This window comes from Convolutriloba macropyga, chromosome 2 (genome assembly GCF_964194025.1).
Source record: "Convolutriloba macropyga chromosome 2, txConMacr16.3, whole genome shotgun sequence".
NCBI lineage: Eukaryota > Metazoa > Xenacoelomorpha > Acoela > Convolutidae > Convolutriloba > Convolutriloba macropyga.
In genome coordinates, this window is record NC_134469.1 from 10,715,760 (window position 1) to 10,732,548 (window position 16,789).

Consider the following 16,789-nt stretch of genomic DNA (forward strand, 5'->3'; position numbering starts at 1 on the left):
TCTCGTCATTTGCGAGAACAGCAATAAATTAAAGGCAATTTATTTTGTCGATTTTTTAAAATTTAATTGATGATATCCAAAGAGTACGATGTTCACGCTTGAGAGAGATGTAAACGAACTTCCGAACCTTTTGTTTGTAAAATAATTGGTGTTTGATTTTTTTTTTAAAAATGCTTTAATCTCAAACAACAATGAAAAAATAATGCGGCATTCGGCATTAGGGGTCGATGAGATCTACCATTACTGAGACTATAAGACAAACAACAAAATCAAATAACAACAGCAAACAAAAACGACAATGCGTGTTCCAAAAAAAACTTAACAAAGTCAAAATAGCATCGCATAAATAAAAAATAACGTCAAAATTTTTCGAAATGTAATTTTCAGAGTCATTAAATACTCTTCGTCATACCTGCTCAGGAAACCATTGAAACCTGTCATCTCACAGAATGTCATATGAATTCTAAAATTGACAAGTACAGTAAAAATTTCAATTAATTTTGCGAGAACGATGTTGAAGCCGTTGAAACCATAATCTTATCACTGAAAACTTCAGATATGTTCAACTGCATTTACTTTCAACGCCTAAAAAATGTGACCGGATATTAATGTGACAAGACAACAGAAAGAACCTCAAAAATGAGCAAATGTCAAAAATAAAGATATTGCAAACTCGTAGTGTCAGAGCAAAAGGACCGCAATGAAGACAATTTGTCAGCTAAAGGTCCGCAATGAAGACAAAGTTACAATTAACTCGAAAGATAAAAAAGATATGACCTCTATTTGCTGAGACAAAGCTAGAACTTGACAGAAAAAAAAAGTTTTTAAAAAGTGGTTAAGCTCAAAAAGCCGTGATTTTTGAAATTTTTTTTCCAAGACGACGCTAAGCATTCAACTACAAAGTATCAGAGGAATTGAATAGTAAAGAGTAACTCTTTTGGCACTGTCTAAGTCATAGGACTACAAAACGGCCAGTACAGGTAGATGTCAAAATTTCACTAACAATTTTACGCAAACAGAATTGAGGCCATAAAAACCATGAGTTCTCTTACTGAACTTATATTCGCTTATTGGGCCTCGCTTGCTCGTGAATTGGAACTTTCTTAATAATTGACCCTTGATTTGATATTATTCCAGTCTGTAATTAGCGGAAAAGCGGCAAAAATATTTTAAAAACGTCCCAGTTTTTTCCACCTAATAAATCAGATTAATTTGGGTAATTTAAAAAGCCAAATTTCCTGAAAAATCTTAATTCCAGAACACTCTCAGAGTTGTTGCCAGCCCTCTTTGAAATTAAAGAAGATTGTGTCGGCAATTTTTGCCTTGCGTCAAAGTTAAAGTGGACTAAAAAAGCTTACTTGGTGCCATTTTTAATGAATTTTAGCTAACATTTGCGCACAAAAATTTGGATTAATCAATGTAGTAACGCTGCTATGTCTTTAATGTTGAAGCCAATGACAATATTGTGGCCAATTTTACCATACTTTCAGCAAAATTGACGAAAATTGGAACAATAATAGGAAAATGTGTACGAAAAAAAAACGGAAATAAGTCAAACGTTGACCAAATTTAAAACCTCGATAACTGTGGGAAAAAAACAAGTTAAAAATCTTTTTCATATAATTTACGCTGGACGGGCTTTCTTATGATACCACTCACAACTGTCTACGATGGATATATCGATTGGTCAACCATGTCCGATTGAAAACCTAGAAGTATTGAATTTTTAGTGTTCCATTTTGGAATCTTTAAGAAAATTGAATTTTCAAAAAGTTGGTTTTTTGTTTCCGTGCATTTTTTTTCCGCAGCTTCCCTGCTTCTCTAGTGCCAGATATTTTTACATCCTATACATTTTGAGATGACTTTCGACTTTGAAAAAGCTAATGATGCTCAATTTATCAGTTAAAGCATTTGTCAGCATAATTTTTGTCAGCGTGTTTTTTTTTAAATTTTGCTTTTGTTTCAAACCGTTCAAATTGATTTGAGCAGGCGCAAAACTGATGATCCGAGAAACCAGTCAGATTTTCCCGGTCATCGTAATAATTTTTTAAATTAACTAAAAAAGGAGTTAATTGCATATAAGGTAACTATTTGGGGCCAAATAGCTTCATTCTAACGCAAATTGAGAGTCAGGCGAACGTCAGCTATTTGCTTTAATCGAAGTTAACACCCTACTGACCTTAATGGAGAATTTATAAAGGTTTAACTTTCATTGGTTATTAAATTGGTCAAGTTGGTTATTCCTCTTTAAAAGTTATCGCGGCTTTTCAAAACAATTTACTGGCATGCTATTTTTCTACACCTTTCTTTAAATCTGGTTTGGACTATTTGCAAATTTTAGTTTGTCCATGTTACTTGTATATACTTTGCTGCTACCAATATTCGCTCAACCTTCTTGGGCGCTTATTGAGGGCATATACTGTGGTCTTGAAAACTGTTACGATGTATTGGGTGTGTCACGTGACGCCACTCCCCGTGAAATACAGAAAGCATACAGAAAATTAGCTCGCACGTACCACCCGGACTCGAACCCGGGAGACAAAGATGCACATTCTAAATTCATTCAGTTGGCCACTGCGTACGAGACGTTGAAGGACGAGGATGCGAGGAATGAATACAATTCTATGCTTGACAACCCTGATCAGATTTACAGGCATTACTATAGGTACTACAGAAGAAGGGCGCCCAATGTGGACGTGAGGATAGTGTTGTTTGTCACAATATCAGTCATATCAGCTATTCAGTACTACGCTTCGTGGTACAGGTAAGAGAGAAACCTGCGAAACGATTTTTCAGGAAATCTCTGGGTTTTTTAAATTCAAACATGTAAATGCCGCGACTAAAACCACCAAAGAAGAACATTTAGACGTCAATCCATATGATCAAAATAGACTAATATCAATCAAATTATAAGATAATTTTTGGCTATTTGTTTGTAGACGTGAAGGTATGACATAAATGGTCCCAACTTCCTTTTTAACGGAATATGTTCATGCCGATTTCTTAAACTAGATTACTAAAAATATTACTTGCTATCTTTGCGTATCTGAATATTGTTGCCTGGCCCGCCCGCACCCGAATTGTGAGGAGGAAAGTCATCTATTCTTCAAGTCTTTTTTGTTTCTTGACAAGTGAGGTGTTAGATTTGACACGGTTCTGTTTTTTAATAGTGCATCAAAATTGGTGTAATTTTGTTCACTTTAAGTTTTATCAGTGCGGTATAATAACCTCTAATGACTTATCAGTCGACAGCAATTCCTTCTACTCGGTTGTTTTTTATAATAAACTTGGGGCAGTTTGTCAACTACTGGCCGCGTTATCTGTCCCTGCCTTGTACTTCAATTTGTGTTGATACAATCTTTCTGTCGTTCAATATTGTATATATCACTATGAACAAGTGTTGTTACTGACAGTCATTAGCCAAAAATTAGAAATTAGCTTAATGCAGTCGTGAACTGCTTTTTGGGCTCCAACTTATGATTCATTTCATTTTATCTTGACAAATTTTGATAATGTTTGTTCAGGTATAACGAAGCAATCAGCTACCTCGTGACAGTGGGCAAGTACAGGAACAAGGCTATTGAGATTGCACAAGAGAGGGGTCTATTCGATGGAGGAGGGAAGAGTGGTGGAAAGGGAAAGAGTAAGGGGGGAGGGGGCAGTCGAGAGGTGAAAGAGGAAATCAAGTCATTCAAAGAAGCTGTCATCCGAGATATTGTGGCTGAGAACATGGACATACAAGGTAGATTGATAATATATTTCTGCGTGTAGTTCCCATTGCAGCCCTATATTAGGGCTAGAACTTAAGCCCTTAATTAGTGTAATTGTCATAATGGGGGCTAACATGAAAGATACGATATTTGTACGCATGTTTCTCATTACCCCCCCTGGAATATATAGCGCCATAATTACGGTAGTATATTCTCTGTTGTTAGTTATGAGTCAGGGGGCTTTAGTTTATCCCCACTAAGCTGAGTGGCAATAATGGGAAGAATGTATTCTCTTTTCATGCTCACAAACGTGACATTACAATTAGGCCCCACGGTGTAAAGTGAGTTTTGTTCTGGTAATGTAACTAAAATGGAGTCTTAAATTACAACGGAGTACCATTGAATTGCCTTAGTGATTATCTGAAACTAAATAAATTAATAACAAGCGCCCGACTATTTGTTGATAACTCAATTTACTCTTATCTTTTAGATTGGAGCTTAAGACGAGAAATTTGAACGGCGAATTTAGTGCCGGCGTAGTTTCAAGCAAGAAGTTTGACGAAAAGTTGCCAAGTTTCCATCGAATAGTAAGGCCGAAAATGTCTTAAATGAGATTTTCTAAGTTTTGTGAAATATTAGATTATTCATGTCATTTGATATAGATTGGTTGTTATTGATAGGCGGATGGTGTCATTTGTACACTTCGCTCGCTTTTCTACTTTTTGCAGTAAGTTTTAAGGGACCGCCTTGAATTATGAATTATGAACAGAAGAAGCATAAGTTGAGGGATATGTTCCACGTATATCATAAAAATATTGTGCTTTAGGTGGGTACAGTAAGCCTAGTATGTATAACATACTGTGGGTGCAGTTGTTCGTGTGGCCTTACAACCAGCTGCTCAATCTCAAGTGGCTCACGCTCTACTTTGTCAATCACACAATCCTCAAGAAACCCCTGGGCAGGGAACAGAAGCTCTACAAGATCAGGAAAAACTTAAAGGTTCATTTCCTGTTTCTGACACTTTGGGGTTGTGAAGGAAAACTCGCATCGACCTATTGATTTCCATGCTAGCGTCTGTGTACATTTTCCGTTTATGGAAAACTTTTTGACTGATGCTTTTTGATTTTGAGCCTAATATTTGTCCTATTTGGTACTGTTTCTATACCGTGACGTCAGGACTGTAGTGACTGCAGCTCTGCTCGATAAAAAAGGGTCCGAGCAAAGGTTCCCAAACGTCTTTGATTATAAATTTTTTTTTTCATTTCTGTCCCCTTTTCTGTATTTTGTGATTTGAGGAAATTTGTCAGCTTGTTTTCTTCGGCATTTGGCACTACAGATTTAAAGTTGGCTTATGAAAGACTTTCCTAGGTTTTGGTCTGCTTGTCCTCGATTTTGGTGTTAAATTTGCGACTTTATACCTTACTTCTTTGTTGTTTTGTGGGTTGCCAATCTCTAAAACGCTCAAAATTAGCTGTTCGGCTAAGTTTTTGACAATTTTTGTTTCAATGGTAGGACAGCAATTGTAAGACTAGTTGTGGTCTGATCGTGAAACTTAACAATCCTAAATTTGTTCGAATTGTAAGGGTGCGCTGTCCTATTTCTGGAATATTGTTTTTTTTTAGACCAGAAGGATTTCAAATGAAAAGGTAATTACTAACAGATCAAATTTTTGTGCAAATGAAGGCCAGTGGACGGACATTATAATTTCAATAAGAAGCTAACGGCTTTTCATGCTTCAACACTATTTGCGTAAGATTGATCGCGAAACTTCCTGTTTTTCCTGTTATTTTCTCGTATAATTTTGGCCTATTCTCAGTGAAGACAAGTCTTTTTGACTCCCTAAAGCAGTTATAAATTTATCTGTGTAGTGTTTTCAAGTTGAAAAGTTATGGTTATTAAAACTTTTGTAAAATTTGTTTTAAAAATTAATGATTTTTACAACTTTGTCATTTTTTTCTTTCTGTCATCCTTTAGCGTAGAATCAGCAAAGAGAGGTCACATCCTCTTTCAAGCGAATAAGATGTTTTCGTCATTGCTGTTTTATTTTTAAATAATTGTTGTTTGGTTTTGATACTACAAATTTTTATAACTATTTTTTTTTTCATTTTTGATTACCTTCCCATTTGTTGTGTTTTTTACTGTATTGTGCGATTGTACAATAATTGTAAAGTAATGACAAGTCACGTAGTACAAGAGAGAAGGCGCAGTTGTTTTTTTTGTTCATAATGAATAGATTATTATTTTAACGGCTTCGCAAACACTGTTTTTTTTCGCAAAATTTAATAGACTCTATTTTCTGTATTTTTTTTGTAGTCCTATGACTTTCTGTATAATGACAATTGTATGGAAGTATAAATGAAGCTATGTAATGATTTCAGTTTATAAGTTTACACGTATTTTTTTTTTGCCCCTTTTGTTTTTTGTCTACTAGTTAATTATTTTCAATAAAGACAGGTCCCATAGCTTTTTTGGTGAAATGCAATCTAATTTTTTTAGTTTAGGTTTTATCTGACGCTAATTTGACTTTTTTGTTAAGTTTTGAAGGAAAAAATAGATAGACATTGTGTTTTGGTGGTAATTAATGCTTCTCTGATTGAGCAAAAAATTGTTTTGATCAAAAACTTATTAATCATTTACTTTTTGGACCCTAAATTTCTAGTCGAAGCAATAAATTTGACTTAATTTTATGCGAAAGTTTCTTCTGCGTCTGCATTGAATTGATGACGCGTAAGCCCTGCATCGAAGTTGTTCTGCTGCCATCTGTGGTTTATTTTTAAACATAACGCCTGATCTCTGAACAGAGATTTTGCCTTTTTTCGAATTGTTAATTCAAACGAAGTTTGTAGCAATTATATTAGTCCTGTTGGTCTTTTTTTATGCGATTTTTCGTCTGACGCTTTTGACTTTTCGTCCTCAAAAACGGGATAAACAGGTAGCGCCCAGCGGGCATTAAGTGCACTTAGAGCCTTTCAGCTCTGTTTCACAGCTCAAACTTTTTGGAGACTCTCAAACGACCGCTCACCGGTCGTTTGAGAGCAATTCGCCCGACGTTAGTCGGTTATGTTTATCATTTGTAGAAGTTCACTATTTAATTTTAGCTATCAGAAAGTCAATTTAACTACCTGGAGCCACATCAGATTAACGAGTATTTGGATATGAAATTGTGGGAAAAGGACAACTTCGAGGAGTACAAGAAGGAGAAAGAGGAGGAACAGAAACTAGCAATGGCTAACAATGCAAAGCTAAAGAAATACAGGAGGTGGATGAAGAACCACGGCGCAGGCAGAATGACATTTGAAGATTGATCAATGGAGAAGTTTTGAAGGATTTCTATAATTAGCAGTTAAATAATTCCTAAATGGCTGTTAAATTATTTACATCTGTTATTTCTTTCCCCCCAATTTTAGGTTCAAGATCTATCGTTTCACTCTAGAACCCACAATATGAGGCGAAGATAACTCTTGTAATTTGATACTGAACTTTGTAAAATTTGCTCAGTCATGAGATTCTGCGGGAAAGAAATACCAGAAAACCTGATATATTCTCGCGCTATATTGCGTTTGATTTTTTTCGATGCAGTTTACGATAAAAAACTGACTGAAATATTTGGTGCTAAAAGTGCCTAAATGGTATCCGTTGTTGATCTCATGCATTCATATTTCTGACTTATTCAACTATTTGAAACATAGTTACTTTTCTGCAATGCTGGAAGCAGTATGTTGCGCTGTTTTGGTGACTGATGATGTTTTGATGTGGTTTAACATTATTCTCTAATGCAGTGTCTCAAGTGTTGGTGTTTTGTATCAAATTTTTGTCAGCTATGATATTAGTAACATTTAATAAAGGCTGTTTTAAGTTGTAGAGCGCTTAAGGTAAATGTTCCTCGTTTTTGGTTTTCATCATTGAAAAAATGTGAAAATGGATCTTTTGCCTCCCTCCCCCCCCCCCCCACACCAGTTACAGAGCACATACCATTACATAGTAACTCATCAAGTTTTCACTGATAGTATGCACCCGAACAGCCGGGGGCACAAGCGGAGGAAAAGATACGAAAAATGTTCTCAAGTGAAAAAAACTTTGATTAAAAGTGATGGACTATTTTTAATGAAGAAGTTTTGAGTTTGATGCACTGTTTGGGAGCGTTCCGTTGAGTTGGAAATGGAGCTGAAAATATTTTATGTTAAAGTTCATTGTTCCTTGTATTTTAACTTTATGAATGTACATTTAAAATTTTTATGAATTCGTACTATTTTAGGGAACATGTTTTTCCTAGCCAAGAATAATAGGAAATCTGGTAGTCTTTTGTAATAAAAAGTGAGATGCTTGCAAGCTTAGGATATAATGATCTGTTGTTGAACCTGCTCTGTTTACAACTTCGATTATAAATGAAGTGAGGCTTAACAATCGGAGGAATATTTAATTGCTGTCGAACGAAGTTCGCAGCAATTATTGCGTGCGCGTGTTCAGTGCACAACTTTTTATGCGAAATCTTTATTGTCTATTTTGACTTTTGAGTAACTTAGCACGCTTCGGTTCTTGATTTTCAGCCAATTGATCTCTCATTCAAAATTTTCGGTGGCTGAAGTCAATTGGTGGCAGTTCACCACAAATAGTAAACTGAAAAGCAGGCTAAAATCGGTTTTATTTTCTCAAGTAAAATCTTTATTGCGACCTATATAATCTCTAAAAAACATCATTCGAAGTGCCTTAATTATGCTGCCTCTCTACGGTTGCTTTTACCGCCACTTCCGACGGGCTCTGATAAAAACGAGCCCTTGTCAGTCGTTTTTTTTAATTGCTCTCGAACGAAGGTTGGAGTATTTATTGTAAACGTCTTTTTCATTGTCTCTTGAACGTTTGGAATGATTGTTCTGGAACATTTTTTGACTTCTTGAGTGACTTTTTCTTGTTTGATTTCTGCATTTTTGAGTGATCTAAGTTGCAAAAATTTGTTGCTAAAATAAAAGCGATTGTAGACGAAAGAGAGTCAAAACCACTGTAGATTAGTGGCTGAAATGGCTGACTGCCATCCGGGAGGTCCGGGTTTTGAATCCTTGCGGGGTGGATTTTTTGCACTCGTGAAACGTTTGCAATCTACACCTCCTACATTGAAGTTTGTTTTTAATCCAATATTTGCGCTTTTTGACTACCATTATAGTTGGCCTCGAATGAAATTTGAGGCCATTGTTGAAGGGTCTTTTAGTCAAAGTTTAAAAGCGAAAGAGAAAGCATGAAGATAATAAATGTCTGATAATCTTAGCCGAATAATTTTCTTTTTGAGCCAATAATTTCAGTTTAATTCCTTTATCATCACCAATGAAACAAAAAACATGACGCCTTTAGCAAGAATTTGAATAGTTTCCATTGCTTAACTTAGCAATTTGTTTTTTCAACATCAGATTTTGCAGGTATAATTTTTAACCGAAAGCCAATATCGTATTTTTCTGCTATCAGGAAAGTTTTCTGCTGGAAGTTCTCCTAACAGTTGTTGTGATATTTATTATAGTCTCTATTGGCATATTTTAAATTTGTTCATGTTTTCTCGGGCCACTAGTGTAAATGAACTTTTTTGAGGATAAAAGCTCTCATTATGATTTTAGGTTGATAGAGTTCAACTCCTCTGCACGTTTCTTCTACCAGCACTTTTTATTGAGAGCCAACTTAAAGCTTTTTTACAACACGTTTTAACTGTTTGCATTTTAAATGGATTTTATGGGAACTTTTCAATTGAGATGCTTCATTTTCCCCTTATATTTGCCCGAACTTAAATAAAAAAGTTCTAATAATACTAAAAAGCTTATAATTTTTAATTATATCTTACTTTAAATTTTTAGCTTTTTTAGCTGCTGAGTACAAGCGAAGTTCAAGAAAACCCTTTCTAAAGAGCTCTGTTCAAAGTATTCCAAATATTTCCCGTCTTTTGATAGGTCGGATAAATGGAGGGGTCGAAATTTACAGATCCAGCTCAAATCTTGCTCGAATTTGAGCAAATTTGAGCTAACTGCAATGACACGTAAGAAGAGGAATAGGTTGCCGGTAGATCATCACTATTATTGGTCACCATTCTAGCATTGAATTATATTTAATTTAAGACATCTCATCATATATTACTCAGAAAAGATTTGAAGGGTATATCTTATCGATTGCCCTCAAATGAAGTTTGTAGCAATTACTGTAATGGTCTGTCTTTGCGTTCACTTTGACGCTATTATTTAGTGAATTTTTCGATAAAGTTTTTGTGACAGATGATATCATTGTGAGGGTGTTTGTACGAATCTTTTGAGTTTCTGCATAATATTTTTGATATATTATAATATTTTTTAATTGCTCTCAAACGAAGTTTGTAGCAATTATATTAGTCCTGTCGGTCTTTTTTTTAATGCGATTTTTCGCTTGACCAATTTTTCGTCTGACGCTTTTGACTTTTCGTCCTCAAAAACGGGATAAACAGGTAGCGCCCAGCGGGCATAAAGTGCTCTTAGAGCCTTTTAGCTCTGTTTCAGCTCAAACAGTTTTGGAGTCTTATACTTATGGTGTGAACAGCGGTTCTTAGAGGTTGAAGACCCCCACCCCCACTGCTGACCCCCCCACTATTGCCCCCCCACCGCCCTGTTGCCCCCCACCCCCCACCCGACTGTCGCCACCCCCATCGGCACCCCCGTGCACCCTACCCCCACCCGTGGCTAGCTACTGACGAACAACCGCTAGCTAAAAACGCAAATTTATACAAATTTTCACAATTTTTTTCAAGATTTTTGAAAATTTTTGTCAGTTTTTTTAAGTTTTTTCAGCCCTAGCAGCCCTAGGTGTCAAGGAATCCACTCTAGGATTTGATAATAGGTTATTGAATAGTTTCTAGTGGTATTAGAATGGTTTCAACATTTCAACACTGCGAATTTTTTGCATTTTTTTTGATAAATTTTGCAAATTTTTCCAATGTTTTTGAAAGTTTTTGTCGTTTTTTAGGTTTATCCAGCCTCAAGAGCCGAGGAACTTCCTCGAGGGTCTAATAATAATTTACTATGTAGTTTCTAGAAGTAATGGAATCATTTTCAAGATTTAAATATCACTAATTTTAGCATTTTTTTGACAAAAATTGCTATATTTTTAAAATTTTTCGACATATATTTTCATTATTCAAGATTTTTCAGCCTCAGGGTTCAGACAACCTCCTGAAGGGTTTGATAATACGTTGCTGCATAGTTTCTAGTGGTAATAGAAAGTTTTTCAACATTTGAACATCACGATTTTTAGCAATTGTTGGATAAAACTTGAATTTTTTTTTTCAAATTTTTCAAAATTTGTCATTATTAAGTTCTTCCAGCCCCAAGAAACCTCGTATAGGCTTTGATAATAGGTTACTGAACAATTTTTATTGCGAAAGAAAAGTTTTGAACTTTTTAATATCACAAATTTTATCGATTTTTTAATAAAATTTATGATTTTTTCAATTTTTTTTTGAAATTTTTGTCATTTTATTTGCAGTTTTTGAGTCCTTTTTTGAGTTTAACGATTAATACTGGCCAACGAAGCTTTTTAAGTCTTGCAGACGGGTTACATGACAAAAATCCAGAGGCAAAAAAAGTTCTTTGAACATTTTCGTCACTGCGAAATGTGGAAAGTTTTCTTCTGAATTTTGCACTTTCAGTTTTTTATATGATTTAGTTACTAACAAGGCTAGAATCTCATGGAAAAAATTTCTAGCTCTCTCTCTTTCTCTCTCTGTGTGTGTTGGTTGGCGTTTCTTTCCTTCTCTTTCTCGCTCACGTTTTACCTCGCACTCTCTCTCTCTCTCTCTCTCTCTCCTTAACTCTTTTGTTGACTTCTGCGGCTGTTATGTGGCGTGATAATATCGTCTATTACCCTAGCCTCACGCCTCTTCAATCAAGCGAAAGCTAACCTCACTAAACAGTGGCTAGGTGCTGACAACCGCCCGCCGGTCGTTTGAGAGCAATTCGCCCGACGTTAGTCGGTTATGTTTCATATTATAATATTGTTGTTTGTATTTGTAAAGCTTGTGGAAAGATTCATTTGAGCTATTTTGTACCGTTTTTTTTAGGTTTGTTTTGCATTGAATGGTCAACGATGGCTGCAAACATATCTTTTGTGCCATCGAGAAAAGGACCCAATGGTCTTTCAGTGACGTCAGATGAGAAGCAAAGGTACGATCGGATGTTCATGGCCTTGCTTCCTCCCGGGCACCAACTGGTTGGGGGAGACAAGATGAAAGAAGTATTTTTAAAGTCTGGACTTCCACCGAAGGTTCTCGGAGTTATCTGGTTAGCATCAGCAGACATTATAATTTTAATTGCTATCACATTGATACAATTCACAACCATTCCTTCAAATTGAATTCTCATAACCAGTAGTTTATTTGAAAAAAAAAAAGCAAATTCCCAAGTTTTATGGTGTATTAAGGAACCTTTACAGTTCTAGAATCTTGTCAATTGCCTTTTAACGAAGTTTGAAGCAGTGATTGTAGTCTTGGATGTCTTTTTAATCCAAAATGTTCTCTTGACCGTTCGAACTTTCCCCGCTTGACTTTTATTTTTGCGTACTCTAAATGGCTCCTTCTGAATTTCAAGAAGCTGTGCTCAAATTGGCAGTTGAGTACTAAAAGTCAAATGAAAAGGGAGCCAAAATGGGTGCCAGATGTTGAACTTTAAATGGTACAGGTGGCCTATAAAAGCTTTTTTTTCTATGATATTGAAGTCAAGTTGCAGTTGTAATTTTGGTCACGCCGAAAGAGGAAGTGGAGCGAAAAAGCTAATGTTCGTTTCTCAATTGTCGTTTCTTGTTCACCTGTGGTCACATCTGTTATAACTTTTTTTAAGTGTTATGATCAAGCTTTTTTCTAAATGGGTTTTTGAGCCCATTCCTAGTCATTTTTGGGTCCAGTTTTTTGTTTGTTGAACAAAAAATTTTTGAATTGTAGTTCAGGACCTGTCCTGCTTTGTTTTTCGTTTCCTCGTCTGACGTTTTTTTTCGTATTACCTTTTAATTGCTATCGAACGAAGTTAGAAGCGATTATTGTAAACATGTATGTCTTTTTTAATGCAAAATTGTTGCTTGAGCGTTCAGAAATAAAGTCTGTTAATAAAATAAAACCGATCGTGAGCAATTATGATCGTGCATAGCCAATGGAGAGTAGAGGTTTATGTCTACGCCGCTCGTCCGAGAGGTCGAGGGTTCGGACCCCTTCACATTCAGAAGTTTTGCACCATAAAAGTCTCTATCTTATGCCCCTTCTAAATTGTTTGTCCCGCCAGTTGTTCGAGAGCAATTCGTCCGACGGTTATCGATTTATGTTTTCACTCTGCAAACGTAAAAATACTACATTTTTTTATCTTGGGATGCCGCTCGCCAAATGTTCTTATGCATTTGACGTCTGGTTTACTTAACAATGACTTGTGAGATAATTTATTGAGCAAATGATTTACCTCAAACTCTAAATGACCTTGAACACCATTATTAAGGTCACTTAAGGTGACACTAATCCTTTTCAAGGTCAATAGATAACTTCTATACAATGAAAGCTCTACTAATAAATCAAAATGTATAAGAACTTTCCCCCAAAACATTATTCAGGTTTTGTGGTCGACGACTCCATCGACTCAGCTATGTATCTGTTTCTATCTCTTCTACTGCCAGGAAGTCAATTTTAAGCGATTTTGACAATCTACCCTCTGTCTTCGGTTAAGTTTTCTTTGAATGCTGAGTGAGTTTCTTATGGTCTGTAGATTGGGATTTTTTAATTTTTGAATTATTCTTTTTTCTATAGGTTCCATAAGCTGTTGCGCTGTAAAGTCTTGTGCTCACCTTGTTTTGCGACTTAGTTGTTGATGTTGATGTTTCTGAGGTTAATATTTTTGTTGTCTCCCGTAAATAATGTCTTGAAGACATTATTCACTGGAAACGACGAAAAGTATCAAAAATTGCGCTGCAAAACAAGGTGAACACGACAAAGATGAGAGTCTGAAAGCAGCAGTATGATATTAATGAACTCTATAAAAAAATCCCAGGTCTCCTTGAATTCTAATTTTGAAAGTTCTTTGAATTTCTAGTTCTGAGAAACTGAGTATTCTCCGCTGAAGAGTTGGCACATGTGCATATAATTCTCCAGGTGCAGAATTCTTCCTAACTTTGCTTGAAGCAAAGAATATATCAAATTTAGTTGAGTATTTTGCGTTTTTTGTTGAATGGATTGACCAGCGAACATCAGGAATTCACAATATCACTCCTTCAACCTGAAGCTGAGATAATTGCAATTTCTCATTGTTCGGGCTCTTGTGCTCCCAATATCTTGTATTGCGAGACATTTTTGTGCAAGTCAGTATCATCAACTTTTGAGATAAAATTCCAGTGTTTAAAAAAGTATTCAGGGCTAGCGGCAAAATATAATGACAGCGGTAGCTATCATTGTAGCAGTAGCATAAATATAATGATATTGGCACAAAAATAAAACCAAAAACACTCTTTTTATAAAATTTATTCTGCCCGTGCATGTTACTTTTTCTGATCGCTGTCTAAGACAGGTCTGCCTGACGTTCTTTTATGTGGTGTTTGTTACATTTCTCTCGATTGCGTAGAAAATGGACGCATAAATACTGGTTTTAAAAGGAATTTTTTCCTGCGCTTATTTTACAAGTTCAGAGATCAACTACTTCCGTAAATTCTTCGCAGATAACATAAGATGTCAAAAATGGGCGTTTGTGAACCTGATCAATTTAGGGAGAAGTCGGATCTCACAAAGGATGGCAAATTGGACCAGAAGGAATTTGCGATAGCCATGTGTCTGATTGAGCACGTGATGGGTGGTAACAATGTGCCCCCTGTAGTACCACAACACGTGATCAACATGCAATTGGTTGCGTCATCAGGCAGTGCAGCGCCTGGTGGACCTCCCCCTGGAGCTGCACATATGCAGAACTCTCAATCAACTAGTAAGTGCCAAGTTTTCAACCTGAATAGACCTACTTAACCTGTTTATCTTAATCGTTCAGCTATGTTTTCACTATTGTTTGCCTTTTTTGTGTGTTTCTATCATGCATACAAACTTTTTGTCCACCGAAGAAGCAAACATTGAAGAATAGAAACCTATGCAATAGAGGGTCAACCCTCTATTAAGATGCAAGTATATCGACATTTCACATTGAGCATACTTTCATTGTGAAGACTATCTTATCAAAGTTAAGTTCTCTTAAAATGATTTAAATGCCCGACTGGACATGATCGGTAGTTAATAAATTAACACTTGAATCTTATCTCAGTTGATGACAATGATGATCATAACCCAGACATGATGAAAAGTATTTTGAAATTGACCAGTTATGTGAACTAAATGGCATTCAATGATCGTAATTTACCGGGTCTAGGAAATAAACCCCCACGAAAAAAAAACCCACTTAACTTTAGATAGAAAATAAACCCCCACGGAAAATAACCCCGCGGCGTGACCTATCCTATCAAAGTGAAAAATTACAAGTTTCCGTAGCTAAATTTGAATTTGTTATGTTACCAAGTGTCGACGGTTGATAATTTTTAGACAGCTTTGCGGGATTCGGGAATTCGTTCATCCCTGGTGCTCCTGTAGCCCAACAAAACAGTCTCCCTAGACCACCAATGAATGCTGCACCCCAGTTGCCTCCCCCTCCAATGCCTAGTGGAAACATGCAATTTGCAACTGCCATACCCTCCCATAACAGCAGTGTAATCGATTCTGCATTCGGACAGCCAGCTTTTGGAGCTCCACCTCAAATTCCCGCCAGAAATGACATTGGACAAGCCCCCAACAATGCTTGGTTTGGAGGACCCCCTCCGCAGCAGGTTCGTATTGTATCTTGTTCACGACAGAACCTCAACCAAAATCTTGCTGTTTCGTGACGCTAAATCGCAAAGAATTCCTGATGCTGATGAGTCAAAATAAATTTATACATATTCAGAGAACTGTGAAAAAAACGGGGAACGAAGTAGAGATGAACAGACGGAGCTTCTGCGAAGAACTTCAACAAGTTTTGGCTGATAAATTTTGGAATGCTTTTCAAACATAGTAAATTTGATTTGTTTTCTAATTAATAGACGCGAAGCGATAGGGGCTATTATTGGGGACATCGTGTTTTTTTTAATTCTTCGTCTCCATCAATGAGTTTTGCGACCATTGACTTTTTCAATTTCATTGACTTGTACTGCTTTGCGGTTAAAATTTGTGTGCGTGTCGTCATTTGTGCTGGTCAATTGCGTGGCTTACCTCACTCAAAAAATGAATTCTGAACTCACTTAGTGAACTTTAAATTTTATGAAGATTTACTAGTTAAAGATCAATAGTGTGCATCTAAGTAGCGCCAAATGTATATGTCCTAATTAATAGCCGCACAGCGATAGCTCGGGCTATTATTGGCCTTCTCTTGGTTTTTTATTTCGTCGTCATGATTTTTGTTACGACCATATGACGTCACAGCCACTTTTTGTTCATTCGTTCATGCAATTTCAACTGAATTGCATGTGTGACGTCATTTTTCGCTCTTAGTGGAGCTAGTTTTTTTGTTCATGCGCGTGATTAAATTTTTGGTCACACTTGACTTACCTCACTCTCAAAAATGACTTCCTCTATTTAAAATTGACTTTTATTTACTTTAATTCAAAGAGATGAGGTCAAATGGGTGTGTGTCACTCTAAATGAAGGTTATTTGAGATCAGCTAATAGAGGCAGCAATAACGTCATTTTTCGCTCTTAGTGGAGCGAGTTTTTTTGTTGATGCGCGTGATTAATTGTTTGGTCACACTTGACTTACCTCACTCTCAAAAATGACTTCCTCACTTTAAAATTGACTTTTATTTACTTTAATTCAAAGAGATAAGGTCAAATGGGTGTGTGTCACTCTAAATGAAGGTAATTTGAGATCAGCTAATAGAGGCAGCAATAACGTCATTTTTCGCTCTTAGTGGAGCGAGTTTTTTTGTTGATGCGCGTGATTAAATTTTTGGTCACACTTGACTAACCTCACTCTCAAAAATGACTTCCTCACTTTAAAATTGACTTTTATTTACTTCAATTCAAAGAGATAAGGTCAAATGGGTGT

At 36.1% G+C, this 16,789-nt stretch overlaps 2 protein-coding genes across 5 annotated transcripts in view; both read left to right on the forward strand.

The window, feature by feature from the left end:
- Nucleotides 1-2,320: 2,320 nt before the first annotated feature.
- LOC142335119 (dnaJ homolog subfamily C member 25-like) lies at nucleotides 2,321-7,969 on the forward strand. Its single transcript, XM_075383476.1, has 4 exons — nucleotides 2,321-2,764; nucleotides 3,525-3,742; nucleotides 4,537-4,709; nucleotides 6,809-7,969. The coding sequence occupies exons 1-4, from the start codon at nucleotides 2,349-2,351 to the stop codon at nucleotides 7,013-7,015; spliced, it is 1,014 nt and encodes a 337-aa protein (XP_075239591.1). The 5' UTR covers nucleotides 2,321-2,348; the 3' UTR covers nucleotides 7,016-7,969.
- A 3,803-nt stretch (nucleotides 7,970-11,772) lies between these two features.
- Nucleotides 11,773-16,789, forward strand: part of LOC142356370 (intersectin-1-like) — a 119,506-nt gene continuing 114,489 nt past the window's right edge. For all 4 annotated transcript variants that reach the window (XM_075408299.1, XM_075408305.1, XM_075408317.1 and 1 more), the window contains exons 1-3: nucleotides 11,773-11,989; nucleotides 14,442-14,653; nucleotides 15,256-15,536. In XM_075408299.1, coding sequence (XP_075264414.1) covers nucleotides 11,796-11,989; nucleotides 14,442-14,653; nucleotides 15,256-15,536 — 687 coding nt within the window. In that variant the 5' untranslated portion in view covers nucleotides 11,773-11,795. The remainder of the gene's footprint in view (nucleotides 11,990-14,441; nucleotides 14,654-15,255; nucleotides 15,537-16,789) is intronic.

Bases quoted from the DNA above. Each gene is read 5' to 3' on its own strand.
- LOC142335119 (XM_075383476.1), top strand. From the start codon at position 2,349: ATGTTACTTGTATATACTTTGCTGCTACCAATATTCGCTCAACCTTCT. The intron at 3,743-4,536 runs GTAGATTGATAA...ATTGTGCTTTAG, and splicing joins TGAGAACATGGACATACAAG to GTGGGTACAGTAAGCCTAGT. The intron at 4,710-6,808 runs GTTCATTTCCTG...ATTTAATTTTAG, and splicing joins AGATCAGGAAAAACTTAAAG to CTATCAGAAAGTCAATTTAA.